Source organism: Cervus canadensis, chromosome 13, assembly GCF_019320065.1.
Source record: "Cervus canadensis isolate Bull #8, Minnesota chromosome 13, ASM1932006v1, whole genome shotgun sequence".
Classification (NCBI taxonomy): domain Eukaryota; kingdom Metazoa; phylum Chordata; class Mammalia; order Artiodactyla; family Cervidae; genus Cervus; species Cervus canadensis.
The window spans coordinates 54,564,984-54,579,496 of NC_057398.1; the positions used below are offsets into that span (position 1 = coordinate 54,564,984).

At 44.9% G+C, this 14,513-nt stretch overlaps 1 protein-coding gene and 1 non-coding gene across 2 annotated transcripts in view; both read right to left on the minus strand.

Annotated features, from left to right (window-relative positions):
• Nucleotides 1-576: 576 nt before the first annotated feature.
• On the minus strand, nt 577-649 carry TRNAG-UCC. Its single transcript has one exon. It is a non-coding gene; the product is annotated as a tRNA-Gly (tRNA).
• Nucleotides 650-10,058: 9,409 nt separating this feature from the next.
• The window catches only part of MTARC1 (mitochondrial amidoxime reducing component 1), a 22,459-nt gene continuing 18,004 nt past the window's right edge, over nt 10,059-14,513 (minus strand). The window contains exon 7 of the mRNA XM_043485440.1: nt 10,059-11,449. Within this exon, the coding sequence (XP_043341375.1) occupies nt 11,320-11,449 (130 nt within the window). The 3' untranslated portion in view covers nt 10,059-11,319. The remainder of the gene's footprint in view (nt 11,450-14,513) is intronic.

Genomic DNA, 14,513 nt, shown 5'->3' on the forward strand with positions numbered 1-14,513 from the left:
CCATTTCATGTGTTTATAACAACATCTGATTTAATATTATTCAATTTTGCTTAGTCACAAACCAGAACAAATACCTTCAGATTTATTACATCCTTCTATTCAGTAACTTAAGTTATCATAGTTAATAACGCAACCACTCCACAGCCCAAGAAAAAAGCTTTCTAATTCTTTGGGACCAAAGATTCTGGAGAGGCAGGTTTTTTTCAAGGAGGATTTAAGGTTTTCAAGCTCTCAATGAAGCTTGAAATTCATCTTTTCCAGTTCACATGAAAAGAGTTTCTTCTGAAGCTTGGCTGGGAGGTAGAAAGAGAGGAAAACCAGTTGACAGACAGAATCTCCCCTGGGCTTTTAAAGAATGTAACAATTTCTCACCAGCATCCCTAATCCTTACCTTGTCTGGAAAAATAAAATAAATACAAAGGAACAAACACACAGAAAAACCATACCAATGGCCCCCAGGTTCTTTACATTGTTAATGCTGTATTTTGGACTTCCTTCTTACTTGTTGATTCATTAAAAGGCACCAACTGATTTTTGCTTTGATTTGTTTTGTTCACACAGCTTGTAGGATCTTAGTTCCCTGACCAGGGATCAAACCTAGGCCAACTGTAGTGGAAATGCAGAGTCTTAACCACTGGACCACCAGGGAATTCCCACCAATTGATTTTAAAAAAGAAGCAAATGCTACCCTCTCAAAACATCCTACCCTCTCCTTCACCCGCAGTGTCTGCAAGTCCATTCTCTATGTCTGCTTCTCCATTCCTTCTCTGCAAATAGGTTCATCAGTACTATTTTTCTAGATTCCATGTATGTATTAATATATGTATTAATCCACAATATTTGGGCTTTCCTGGTGGCTCAGACAGTAAAGAATCTCCCTGCAATGCAGGAGACCCGGGTTCGATTCCTGGGATGGGAAGATCCTCGGGAGAAGGGAATGGCTACCTGCTCCAGTATTCCTTCCTGGAGAATTGAATGGACAGAGGAGCCTGGCAGGCTATAGTCCATGGGGTTGCTAAGAGCTAGACATGTCTGAGCAACTATCACTTTCACTGCTGCTTTATTCTGACTGTAAGGGCCACACAACAATTACCTTTCAATTCAAAATAAATTTAAAATAAACAAAATAAAAAGAAGCAAATATTCTTACAAAGCACTCTTTCTCATTATTTCTTCATGCATACATTCTCACATAGGTATTTGTTACACAATTTGTGCACAACTGTTCAGCCCCAAGCCTTGCCCCTTCCTGCCCAATTAATTAGGGTGAGTTAATGGTGAGTTAACTCAGCTGACTTGAGGTCCATCCAAGTTTTGCCTTCAGAGCTCTGCTCTGTTTCAGGACACAGGTAGTCTCCTCCTGCCTCCAGATGTGGGTGCTAGGGTCCTCAGAGAGCTGGGAGATGCATGTTTGGATCAGCATGAACCGGTCACCCAACATGGACATATCCGTGTTTAACTACAATGTATGCTAGTGAGTTCCATTTCTCAAAGAAAGCTAACATTTCTTTACACACCATTAGAGAGAATGCCAACATTAGAGTGGGGAGAGAGAGGACTCAGTCTGCAGGGAATGAGGTAAGAGTTTAGAACAGTTTGAGGCCTTCCTAAAAAGAAGGATTCCTAGGTCCTACTGCAGACCCACCACATGGGGATATCAGGGGGTCAGATACAGGAATAGCCACTTTGAACAAAAATGGTTAGGTGATTCACAAACACACTGCAGTCTATGCACAACAGTCATAAAGTTCCCTTCATTAAGTCACAAGTGAATGTTTCAAATGTAGGATTAAACCAGATTCCACTTGAAGATACTTTGAATTCTTGACAACAGATTTTTTAAATTTTTATTGGAGTATAGTTGATTTACAGTGTTGTGTTAGTTTCAGGGATATAGCAAAGTGAATCAGCTATACACCTACACTGCCAACAGATTTTTAGCAGCAAGTTGCCAGAAGTCAAAAGCCTGAGTTCTGTTCTAGCCCATCACCTATAACGTGGGCAAGTTACTTAACCTTTTCAAACCTCCCTGACATGAGCTATGCAACTAAGGGCAAGTGTGATTATAATACTGAAATGGCTTACGGAAGGCTTTCCCATCCATCCACCTCACTGGATCATCAGGAGGATCAAGTGGCATGCAATGGATGAACTTGTTCTGCAGACTTCATGGCACCTGACAAAGGCAGAGCACAATCAGTGTGTGGACATAGTTTTAGATCAAACATCCGATTTTTTTGAGGTCAAATAAATCAGTCCATCCTAAAGGAAATCAACCCTGAATATTCACTGAAAGGACTGATGCTGAAGCTGAAGTTCCAGTACTTTGGCCACCTGATGTGAAGAGCTGACTCATTGGAAAAGACCCTGATGCTGGAAAACATTGAGGGCAGGGGAAAGGCGGGGTGACAGATATTGAGATGGTTGGATGGCATCATCCACTCAATGGACATGAGTTTGAGCAAACTCCAGGAGATAGTGAGGGACAGGGAAGCCTGGCATGCTGTAGCCTATGGGGTCGAAGAGTTGTACACGAATGAGAGACTGAACCACAAATATCTGCTTTATTACTGGAAAAAAAAACAAAGCTAGGCTGGAGGATGTGTTTGAGGAATACAATATAGAAGTAAGTAGACAACAATTTCTAATACAGAATCTCAGTAGAAAATTTATCCACCAAGCCTCAGGAAGCACTGGACAACTACAGGCCTCTCCCATTTAGGGCAAGGTTTTTCTGCCAAGTTTACCACTTGGACCAAGGAGACTTCCTAGCAGTTTGAAGGTGGGCTGAGCCCAGGAAGAAAGAGGAAGGAGGAGGAGCAGAGTTCAGTTGCTACTCCCAAGTTTACCAGTCATTTTTCTCTTAAGAATAAGGATGAGAGGAAATGGGGAGGGGCCAAGGCTAACTAATGCCTCTTCTTTGGATGCATAAGAAATAAATATGAATACTCAAGCAGCCTGAGGGAAATTACTATATCTGTCCCCAAATTCCTGCCTGCCAATGCAGGAGATCCTGGTTCGATCCCTGGGTCAGAAAGATCCCCTGGAAGAGGAAATGGCAACCCACTCCAGGATTCTTGCCTGGGAAATCCCATGGACAGAGGAGCCTGGCAGGCTATAGTCCATGGGGTCACTAAGAGCTAGACATGTCTGAGCAACTATCACTTTCACTGCTGCTTTATTCTGGGTCACAAAATCCATGGGGTTTAAAAATCCATGGGGTCACAAAAGAGTCGGACATAACTTAGGGAATAAACAACAACAACGAATGGTCAACCAAAGGGGCACAGCACCTACAGAGAGGGAATCAGCTCCCCGCCACCACCACCAAACCAGCCACTGCTCCACTAGAGACCTTCCCCAGCAGGCAGTGTGGATTTTTCCCCCATAAGTTTCTGAGAAGGGTAGGTAAAGTACATTGTGTTTCTCAAGGCCTTTCTATAGTCAAGATGAAAAATGTAGCTCTTCTTCAGTTTTCTATCTCAAATTATTTCCAGCTACATTGACCAACATAGCCCCTCAGAAGTTACGCAGTAAAACCAAGATATCTTAATTTACATCATAAAAGTATCCCAACAATAAGATGTTCTACACTTGAACTCACCCTTCCCAGTATCAAGTTACCAGGGAGTCCCAAGACCAAAACTTAATCCTCTTACAAGATCCAAAGAAGTTAAAGCCTGAAATTAAATTATCCCACTCTCAGTCAAGTTCAAAGACATTACATGTCAAATTTTTATTCTCTTTAGCGGAAGTTAAAGAAAAGCTCTTGATGTCCTGGGGTGTGGGGAGGAGAACGGTTGGGGCTCTGACAGCAGCTGTAGCCTGCGCTGGCTTTCCAGTAAGGGGCCTCAGAGTTTGGATTAATTCAACTCTAAGCCTCTGTTGTGTCTTTTTTTTTTTCTTTAATATTATTATTTTTTATTTGTGGTAGAATACACATAAAATTTACGCTCTTAACCGTTTTCAAGTGTACAGTTCAGCAGTATTATGTATTTTCACATTGTTGTGTAACCATCACCACCATCCCTCTCCAGAACTCGTCATCTTGCAAACCTGAAGCCCCACACCCATTAAACAATAACCACCATCCTTTCTCCTCCAGCCCCTGACACTCACAACTCTTCTATTTCTATACGTTTGATTATACCAGATACCTCATATGAGTAGAATCATACAGCATTTGTCATTTTGTGACTGGCCTTTTTCACTTAGCTTAATGTCCTTAAGGTTCATCCACGTTGTAGCACATGTCAGATGTTTTTTCCTTTTTGAGGCTGAATCACCTTCCATTGTATGGATACCCATTGTATTGATACAATTTGTTTATCCATTCATCCGTAGATGGACACTTCATTTGTTTTCCACTCTTGACGGCTATGAACTTGGGTGTACTTGCCTCAGTTTCTGTTGTTGGATTGACACATATACACTATTGATACTATACTATACTAGTAAATAATTGATGGGCACCTTCTGTTTAGCACAGGGAACTCTACTCAATGCACTGGGGTGTCCTAAATGGGAAGGAAATCCAAAAGGGAGGGAATGTATATATGTACACGTATGACTGATTCATTTTACTATGCAGAAGAAGCTAGCATAACATCATAAAGCAACTGTGTGTGTGCATGCTAAGTCGCTTTAGTCATGTCCGACTCTTTGCAACCCCATGGACTGTAGCCTACCACACTCCTCTGCCCATAGGATTCTCCAGGTTGGAATACTGGAGTGGGTTGCCATGACCTCCTCCAGGGGATCTTCCCAACCCAGGAACTGGCTCTTAGGTCTCCTGTGTGGCAGGTGGTGGGTTCTTTACCACTAGTGCCACCTGGTAAACAACTATACTACAATAAAAATTATTTTTTGAAAAGTGCCCCATGTGTGTTTTGCCAAAGGCTATAGCAAATTGAGAAGGAAAGAGTCTTCTCAAAGGACTCCTTTAAAGGAAGAAGGGTAAATGGTTTTATTTGAGGTGCTCATCAATCATTGCCAGGTGACTGTAATCCACAAAGAGGTTAATGATGGCACCATGTTTACCGTATCTGGGGGAGATGAACTCACCCCTATAAACAGTCTGCTCTCTGGGGGGTAGCATGTGAGACGTTACCGCCTAAACACATTTTCATGGTTCAGTATAAAAACATGATGAGAAAAGGCTTCTTAGAATAAGTATTTGTTTTCTGCCTGAGAAGCTTGAAATGTGGATATTACCAATAAAGACCCACACTTCTGAGCATAGCGTAACAAAGAGGAAAAGTATTCGACCCTTCTGACAGCTCACATCCAGAACATTATCTGCCAACATACACGTTGCCAACTGAGATGATGCAAAACATCAGACACGCATCTGTGGGAAAGCACCTCCTCCCACAGGAAGGAAGATGCTGGGGCAAGTGAGATTAATACAATTAAAACCTTAAAACAGTCTGATACAGGGAAATAAGGTTGAGCAACGCATGACTGAGACTTGAGATCTGTATCTCCTTTCTTTTCAAAAGCCCTGGGAGCATAATGAGAGTACAGCTTTAAGAACTAAGATTCACCCCACCAGGCATTAATGGTGTCCAGAAACTATGTGAACAATCTTATTCGACATCCCCAAGACGTTAATATCTGTCCAACACCAAACCCGAGGGGGAAACATGTTAATTTTCTCAACCTTCTGATAGCACGTATACAAGATCTCTGAGTCCCACAAAAGGCCCCAAATATATTCTCTAGAACTTCAACTGCCTTAAAATATAGGCTTGCATTTATCTTGGCCACATTAACGAGATCTGTTTGACCAATACATTTATATTTATGATGACTGAGGGCAGATTATGGTTGTTAAAATTTGTCCTTGGGACATGAAAACACTCCTCTGTCATTAATACATTCTGTAATATAAACTATGATGTCAGGTCAACGTAAAGGGTAAAAACGTTCCGAAAGTATGCACACATCATTTTTTAAAGCAATTGAGCCTAATGGAATAACAAAGGTCATCATAACAAACCATTACAGCCTTGGTCTTGGCAACTCTGGCCACAGAAGAATCTCCAAGAAACGATCATCATTCCTCCAATGTTATGGCATCCAGACGACAGGAATGGCTCGCAAATGAGTCATACGGGCTCAGATCCTCGGTAGCTATGTGAGCGCGGGACGATCAATTATTCATGTGTTTACAAAGAGCTTTCCTGGTTGATGTTAACCAGAGCTGCTTGCAAAGAAGAGCTCTCCAGCTGTCCTCGGTCGTCCTGGGCCTCCGACTAACAAGCCACTTTAATTGCTGGCAAGTCATCTGGAAGATGGTCCTCCCCTAGACCAAGTGCACGCCATCGCTTTGAGACTTTATTAAGTGTAAAAATATTAATCAGAAATAATTATGACAACAATACCTTATTTACAATACTCCCAGCAAAGCACATAGGGGTTTGAACTTGACTTAGATCCCACCAAGCTCCTTATGGACTAGAACCTTCACCATTGAAGACACAGGCAGGAAGAAGAGGGGCTTCCAAGGATGAAGAAGAATCAGGGGCTGTGGGCCTCATGAGGGAGGCAGAGGGAAGAACCATTTAAAATGCTCTAGGAGGGGGCTTCCCTGGTGATCCGCTGGTTAAGACACCACACTTCCACTGCAGGGAGTATGGGTTCGAGCCCTGGTCAGGGAACTAAGATCCCATGTGTTGCAAAGGGTGGCCAGATAAATAATTTTTTTTAATTAAACACAAAAATTTTAAAAGCTAGTATAATATTAAAAGTAAATACAATAAAATAAAATGCTCTCTAAAGGTAAAGGAGCATGACAGAGGACCACCAAGGGTGAAGAGATGAGATTTATCAATAATCAAATATGAATGAACTTGACCCATCTAATAAAACCAGCCTTGGAAGAAGTCAAATGAGAAGTCACTTCTCAGGTCCCTTTCTTCCTTAATACAGCCGACTGTCTGTCCAGGAAGACTAATAATAATGTGATTAAGGCAGCTCCTCTTTCTGAGCTAGACCGTGGAGCGTGGGACCACGTGGCCCCCTCGGTTCCCTGTCAGTGTTTTGAGGGAGAGCAGGATCAGAGTCAAGGCGGTGGCATGAGCCTTCTCCTCTGAAGACAATGCAGTCCATGCAGACAAACGAACGCCTCAGGTACATTTTTATTATCCCAGTTCTAAGAACATCGTGGTACTGAGCCAGATCCTTCCCCTTTCTTGAAACTGGGTAACTTGAGATGCTATCATAACTCACTCGTCCATTTCTAAGAAAGTGGTAGAAGCAAATAATGTCTGTTCTTGCTGGTATGAGATCATAGTATAAAGTGAATGTGTACGTAGCGTCGGGGGCACTAGCGCCCCTGGGGTAATTCTGCTTAATGTGGTGGGAGGCGACTTTGGTTGAGCGAAGCTGCCATAGAAAGGTATAGCTGGCAGACAAGGGACGGGGCCTCCCTGGCCCGTGAAGCATGCTGGAGCCCTTGCGTTACATACTACTGTAAGACCAGGACTGGGGAGCCTGGGTTTCCACCTCTCACTCTGATCCACTCCATCTAACCTCGAAAACAGGTCTGGAAAATGAGTCCAAAGAAAGGAACTGCTTCTCCTAAGGCCTTTGGCAGGAGAGCTGGTCTAAGACACCCTCTCCACGCCTCCCTTTAACCTTTTAGTCCAGTCCCATCCTTCTGGTCCAGTGAGAGAGGCCTCTTCCATGTGGCAGGGGCCTTTATCGTCTTCCCTCTTTCCATGAACAACCTCTCTGGCTCAGCACGGAGCTCATTTCTGGCTGGTTCTCCCTCTAGAGATCAGTGCAGAGCTTCCCAAAAGGTGACCAGAAATAGACCTCTGGGGAGGGCAGTGTTAAACCCAAACAAAATTTTTCACTACAGTTCTCTCTGGCGCCCTGTACTGGCTGCTGGGCCTTTGGAAGAGGAGTGAGGCATGCCAGACTTCCCAAAGTTATTAGTCCAGGGAATTCATTTTTTAGTAGCTTCCCTGCTAGCTCAGACAGTAAAGAATCCGCTTGCAATGCAAGAGGCCTGGGTTCGATCTCTGAGTCGGTAAGATCCCCTGGAGAAGGGAATGGCTACCAACTCCGGTATTCTGGCCTGGAGAATCCCATGGACAGAGGAGCCTAGAGGGCTGCAGTCCATGGGGTCGCAGAGTTGGACACAACTGAGCTACTAATACTGCAAGCAAACTTTCAGAACATCCCGGACCCAGGCAAACTTAGTGATGTGCGGTGTTAAGGTATCAACAGGTCTGAGAGTCACTCTGGCATCTTTGAGTAACTCCACAGTGTCTGTTCTTGGCCACCATGGATTGCTTTGATTTGTCAGAGTTCTGGGGGGCACCTGCCTACCGTCACTGCTGGTGACAGCCTCACAGATGGTTTTCCAAAGGCACACTTGACTAAGTCAAGCTCGCCTGACCTTTTCACACAGTTCTAGCAAACTCGCAGCCCTCCCCCAAGGGCATCTCCTCACCCTGTACCACTACAGGCAGAAGGAGACAAGGAGTTTTTCCCATTGTCCGGCCTAATTTCCATCAGGCCCACCGTGATTTCTTTCTGCCCTTGTGTGGAAGTTGTTTTTTCTCGCTCCTATTTGTGATGATCTGACCTTTTCTGGGGAATAGCTGGCAACGCGACCCTTTAAGCAGCCTGCCTAGGCTTTTTCCCACATCGTCCTTTGCAGGGTCTCCAGCTGTGGGTCTGTAATTCTCTGCTGTGGCTGCAGAAGACATTGCCGCCCAGAACGAAACACACACTCACAGTGGCTGTTTTTGTCTGACCATGAAAATCCATCGTCCACAGCTTTAAGGAGACCTCTCTGAGGGTCTGCGGTGGTCTCTATTCCTGACCCTCTACTTCAAGTGGAATTGTGTGCAAAGGTTCAGTCTCCAAAATAAACCAGACTTCAGTCCTGCCTTTGGCATTAACCAACTCATTAAATATAAAATAAACACAAGTAAAGGGTTTTTAAATCTCACTGACAGAAAGCTTGGCAACAACTCTGAGATTCTAGAGGTCACTGGAACCTCTGTCTTAAAACTGGAATCTTCCTCACACTCTGAGGAGCAGGAGACTCTGCACAAATGAGGAGGGGGTTAGGTACCCCTTCGATTGGAAGGCTGCCCTGCCATGCACAGGACAGGGACTGCATGAGTGTGGCCTTTGACACAGACTGAGTCCCTCGGGAAGTGGCTGTTACTATTGACAAGGGGTTAGAAGTTCTGGTCTAAGGCATTCACCTTGCCCCTGAATACTATCTAGGGCCAGCCACCAAACCAACCTTGAGTTTCTCATCGCTGTCTAAGTATTGGCTGCTCTCAACAGAACTGATAATCATATGGTTTCCTAAATCCTGTGTGCGTTCTGCCATGGATTTCCAAGGTCCAATTAGTAATGCTACTTGCTGAATTCTTATTGGGTTGGCCAGAAAGTTTGCTTGGGTTTTTCCATTGTATTGGCCAATCCAATATTTTTACTTTAATTTATCTGTAGTTTCAACATAAAGTGAATTTATTGGGGAAGGTGATGGGCCAAGGATGACTGATTAATTATTCTAATTCCACTTCACTTCAAGTGCAAGGAAAACAAATTGCAATAATTCACCGCCCAGAAAACATATATACGTGCACCTGTTACCTTATAACTTAACCTCAGAGCTAGGCTAGGTTCCAACCATTACTAACGGCCTTTATAAAACCAAAGTGAAACATACACGGCTTTAGGTTAAAAAGTATGTTTACATGACAGCCCTTCAAAGACGAGAGTATGCCTGAGGATGTTGTGTGTGTGTGTGTGAGTGGGATGACAGAATGATTGGTTTTGCCCATTCACATCTGTCAGCTTCAAAGTCTGACTTCTTGCCAAGAAGTGAGTACAACCTGAAACTAGTCAAAGCAGCTTCCATTTATTTACAGTTTTGAAACACATTTTTCATGACTTAGCTTCCTAATGCAGAGAGCAAAATGGCAATGAAAGATAAACATCATCAGATACTAGAGTTATATAATTTGATCAGGAGAAAAATTAGATACTGGTTGTTAAGTGAATTGACATATGTTTTCCTTTTCTCCTTTGAAAGATTTTATTCAAAACCTGAAATAAAGTGGTTTATTTCAAATCACACAATCACACTTCTTCTCAACCATGGATCTCAGAACTTTTTCATCCTGGTTTTGAGGAGGAGCAACCAGTCTTGAGTTGATGGGACCAGCAAGATCCAGAAGGACCCTGTGGCAGCACAGCCACGCTTTTAGGATCAAATTCCCACAGCAGGGAAGCAGAGAATACCTAGAGGTTACCTCAGTTTCTTTCAAAAAAATTTTCTAGGATAGAAAACTAAAACCCATCCGTACGTTTCCATCTTTCCAACAGCATGGCTGAGCCGTGACAATGCCACTAGGTGGCCTCATGTCCTCTCCTGACCATCTCTTTGGGCATCGTTTCCCAGGGCAACGCCAACAGCATCCCAGACAACAGGAGACAGGGTGCCTCGCCTACTTAGCATGACTGCTCTCTCTCGTATACTGGGAAAAGTCTGGTCTCACCAATGGGATATAGTTGATACTCTGTCTCATGGCAAGGAAGATTTTGTTTGTCTTCCGTTCCTCCTATTCCATGTCAGAGTCTGGCAGCAATGCTGCTCTCATGAGTTGATTTTCTTCCCTGACATCTCTGCTGTCCTGCCACCCAAGGCACAGTGTGACGTGAAGGATCCATCAAATGCCCATGGACACTAGGAGGTAATAGTGCCAGATCCAAAATGATCTAGGGAAAATGAACGTCTAAGTGTTTACTGAAGGTCAGGCTCTTTATACCCTTTTAAAAGCCTGTCTAGGACTTGCGGGGGGAAAAGTGAAGTGACAGTCCAGCCTTATTTGGAGTGCTATTTAATTTCCATTGCATGCTGAGGCATGGGGTAAGAAAATATTCCAGAACATTCTTCTCAATCCCCCACCCTTTCTCTTTTCTCCTTTTCCCTAAGTCATAGCAGTGACATGATGGAGGTTATGAGTAGGTGAATGGAGAAGAAGGAGAAAGAATTATTCCACAATCATAGTTAAACAAGCGATTTTTAGAATCCTGCCTTGGCATTTAGGTGACTTACTGAAGTCCTATTAAGTTATCAAACCTTTGCTTTGTACCCTGGGATGTTGGAAGCATTGGGACATGAGGAAGAAGTCCAGAAAAAGATGAAAAACTTGGAGACTACAAGTTTTTCTAAAGAAAACGCTGAGGAGTCAAATGCCCATTCCAAAATATTGTGTTTCAAGTGTTGTCAGTTTTGAAGACATTTTTTAAAGGCATCTGCTATTCCAGGACATATGATTCCTATTCTTGGCCGAGCAGGTACACAGGGTCTCCCACGTGGATGGTCCCTGGGTTTTCCAGAACAAAATACTGTCCAAAGAGGGGTGATTTTCCATATAACTTTCGTTCAGAAGGGTCACACAGGCGATAACTGCAACAGGAAAAAGACCATAATGAGTCACAGACAATCAGAAGGAAGAGCTCAAACCGGACGTGATTTCTTCTCGGCTGACGGATCCACCCCACACAGGGCCTCCATGTTGCCCTGCTCCAGAGAGCGCCGTTCCCTTCAAGAGTTCAGAACAGCACCTCCTGGAGTTGTACCCAGTGCACCAACTTCCAAAGTGCAACCAATGGCCATGCTCCCACCTCTTTTCTCTTTGGAATGTTCCCTTTTTCGGCACTAAGGAATTAGGGACTCAATATGCTTAGACATTACTTTATTACTTCCCTCGGCATCTCTCCTCCTACCTCTGAACCACAGCTGAGCAGTCCGTCAGGCTGAGAGGCCAGGAGTCATCCTTTACACCGGTTCCCTCACTTTCCAGTGTGTTCATAGCTGCCAGGTCCTGAGGTTTTTCATGTACCACGCCTTTTGAATTTTCTCATTTTTTCTTCCACTATCACAATCTCACTTCATGCATCCTCAGACAACTCTAATAACTCTTTTTCCCCCCATGGTTTGGTGGGTCCCCTGTGGACTCCCCTCCCCAAGTTCCCCAAGCACCAGAATTCCACCTTTTCTTCAAGGCTGAACTCCAAAGCCACATGTCCTGGGAAAGAAACTCAGGATCCCCTGGCTAGGAGTGGTCTCCCCATCCTGGATTTTCTCTGCTGCTCCTTGAACACACACGTGCTGTGTCCTACACTGTTAGAGCACGTCTGTCTGTTCTACAAGACAGAGAGTCTGTGGAGAGCAGGAAATGTGACTAACTCCCTTGTATCACTCACACCCAAGGCTGGACCCTGTATGTCACCAGCGACCCACAAACATTTGTTCAACAAATGAACGTGTTGGTATAAAACCCTCTGTTAGGAGCAGTATTCCTATCTTTGGAGCTTCTGCAGTGGCTCAACTGCAGAGAATCTGCCTGCAAGGCAGGAGACTCGGGTTGGATCCCTCGGTGGGGAAGATCCCCTGGAGGAGGAAATGGCAGCCCACTCCAATATTCTTGCCTGGGAAATCCCATGGCCAGAGGAGCCTGGCAGGCTACAGCCCATGGGGTCACAAAAGAGTCGGACACGAATGAGCAACTAAATAACAACAACAAATTCACATCTTTGTCAGGCAAAAAACAAGAATCACCAGGAAAAGTGTACACGGGATGTGCGTGAATAACATGGCAAGATTCTCCCGTCCTCCACCTCCACCAGGAAAAAGTTTTCCTTCTGTCTCTCATTTAATCTAACTCCAACTTTAATCATTTTTATATCATTTTGACGGAAAGCACCTTTTCATTCTACTGTGTTCTGAGAAAAAAAAACTATTGCAACAACTCAGACCTAATTTTGTTCTGCAAATCAGAGGCGGCTAATGAGAAAATGGAGAGGGCAAAACCTCTAGCCTCTCCCCACATTTGCAGGCACTATGTCTGTTCTGGTCACTGTTGTATGCCAACAGCCTGGTACGGCACCTGGTACATTGAAGCCACTCGAAATGAGGTTGGTTGAGCCAACGAATAAATCAACAAGCGGATGGGAACCATGAGCCGCTGATTCAGCTGGTCCTGCCTGGCCAACAACATTCCCCTGCTCTGCAGTCAGGTCTCTGCAATGACGCTGGACCCTGGCAACCAGGCACGTCTCCTAGCCTGCCTCTCCGCTCTCAGCCTGCAATACCAGGGACATTTGGAGATGTGTCTGTTGGAGGGTGACTTCTTCAGGATGGAGGCAGATCGGGCACTTTATGACTCGGGATTTCTGCTTCTTGCAAGCTGGGTAGCCTGAGGCTCTGATTATCTCAGTGAGGGGATTGAGAGTCAGTTCTGTGCAAACATTGACAGTTTACAAAGAACATCACACAGATTATCTGTTAATCCCTGAAACATGCCTATGTGGGAATATGTATCGTCCCCACTTCACAGGGAGGTCTCAGAGGAGTAACAGACTTGCCCAGGATCTAAGTGGTCAGGCTGGGGCCAGAACTGAGGTCTGGCTCATTTCAGAGTCGGGACTTTTCCCACCAGGGATGTGACCCCGGTCATCTTTGTACCTCCTGGATACTACACACACACACATGAGAAGAGGTGAGGGGGTTAATATTTATTCTGCACAAACGTTCAGCCGTGCACGGGTTTCCCTGCCCTTGCCATCACTACTCACGCACACAGGTACCCCGCCTCCAGGTAACTTAGGAAGGGAGGACCCTGCTAAGGGTTGGGCCAAGGAGTTGGTTTGTAGGCGCGGCACTGCCCAAAGCCCCCAGCTCGGTCCCACTTAGGCTCCTGCTGACGTTGTCACCATTAGGCTGCGGGGAGACTCGACAAATGAGATCAACAGCGACCCCTTGTGGGACTGAGGCGATATTGTCCACTGTCCGTGAATTTACATCCACACCAAGCTTTTTGTTCAAGAGACTGAAAACAAGGCATGATCTCATACATGGATCCTCTTTGATTTTTTTTTTCCCAAATATACAAATTTTGCTTTTGCGGCTGATGATAGGATTGTGGTGCTGGTGACCCCATGGACTGTAGCCCACCAAGCTCCTCTACCCATGGGATTCTACAGGCAAGAATACTGGAGAGGGTAGCCATTCCCTTCTCCAGGGGATCTTTCCGACCCAGGGATGGAACCCAGGTCTCCTATATAGCAGGCAGATCCTTTACCATCTGAGCCACCAGGGAAACCCTGATGATGGGATTAATAAATTACAAATACATGTAAAAATCACCTTTCTTGGGCTTCCCTGGTGGCTCAGTGGTAAAGAATCCACGTGCCAATGCAGGAGACGTGGGTTTGATCCCCGGTCCGTGAAGATTCCACATGCCACACAGCAATTAAGCCCATGAGCCACCACTACTGAGCCAGCGCTCTAGAGCCCGAGAGCTGCAACCACTGAAGCCCGCACGCCCTGGAGCCTGTGCTCTGCAACAAGCGTAGCCACCTCAGTGGCCAGCCCGAGCACCACAACTAAAGGGTAGCCCCCGCTCACCATAACAGAGGAAAGCCCTCAGAGCAATGAAGACCCAGCACAGTCAAAAAATACATAAAAT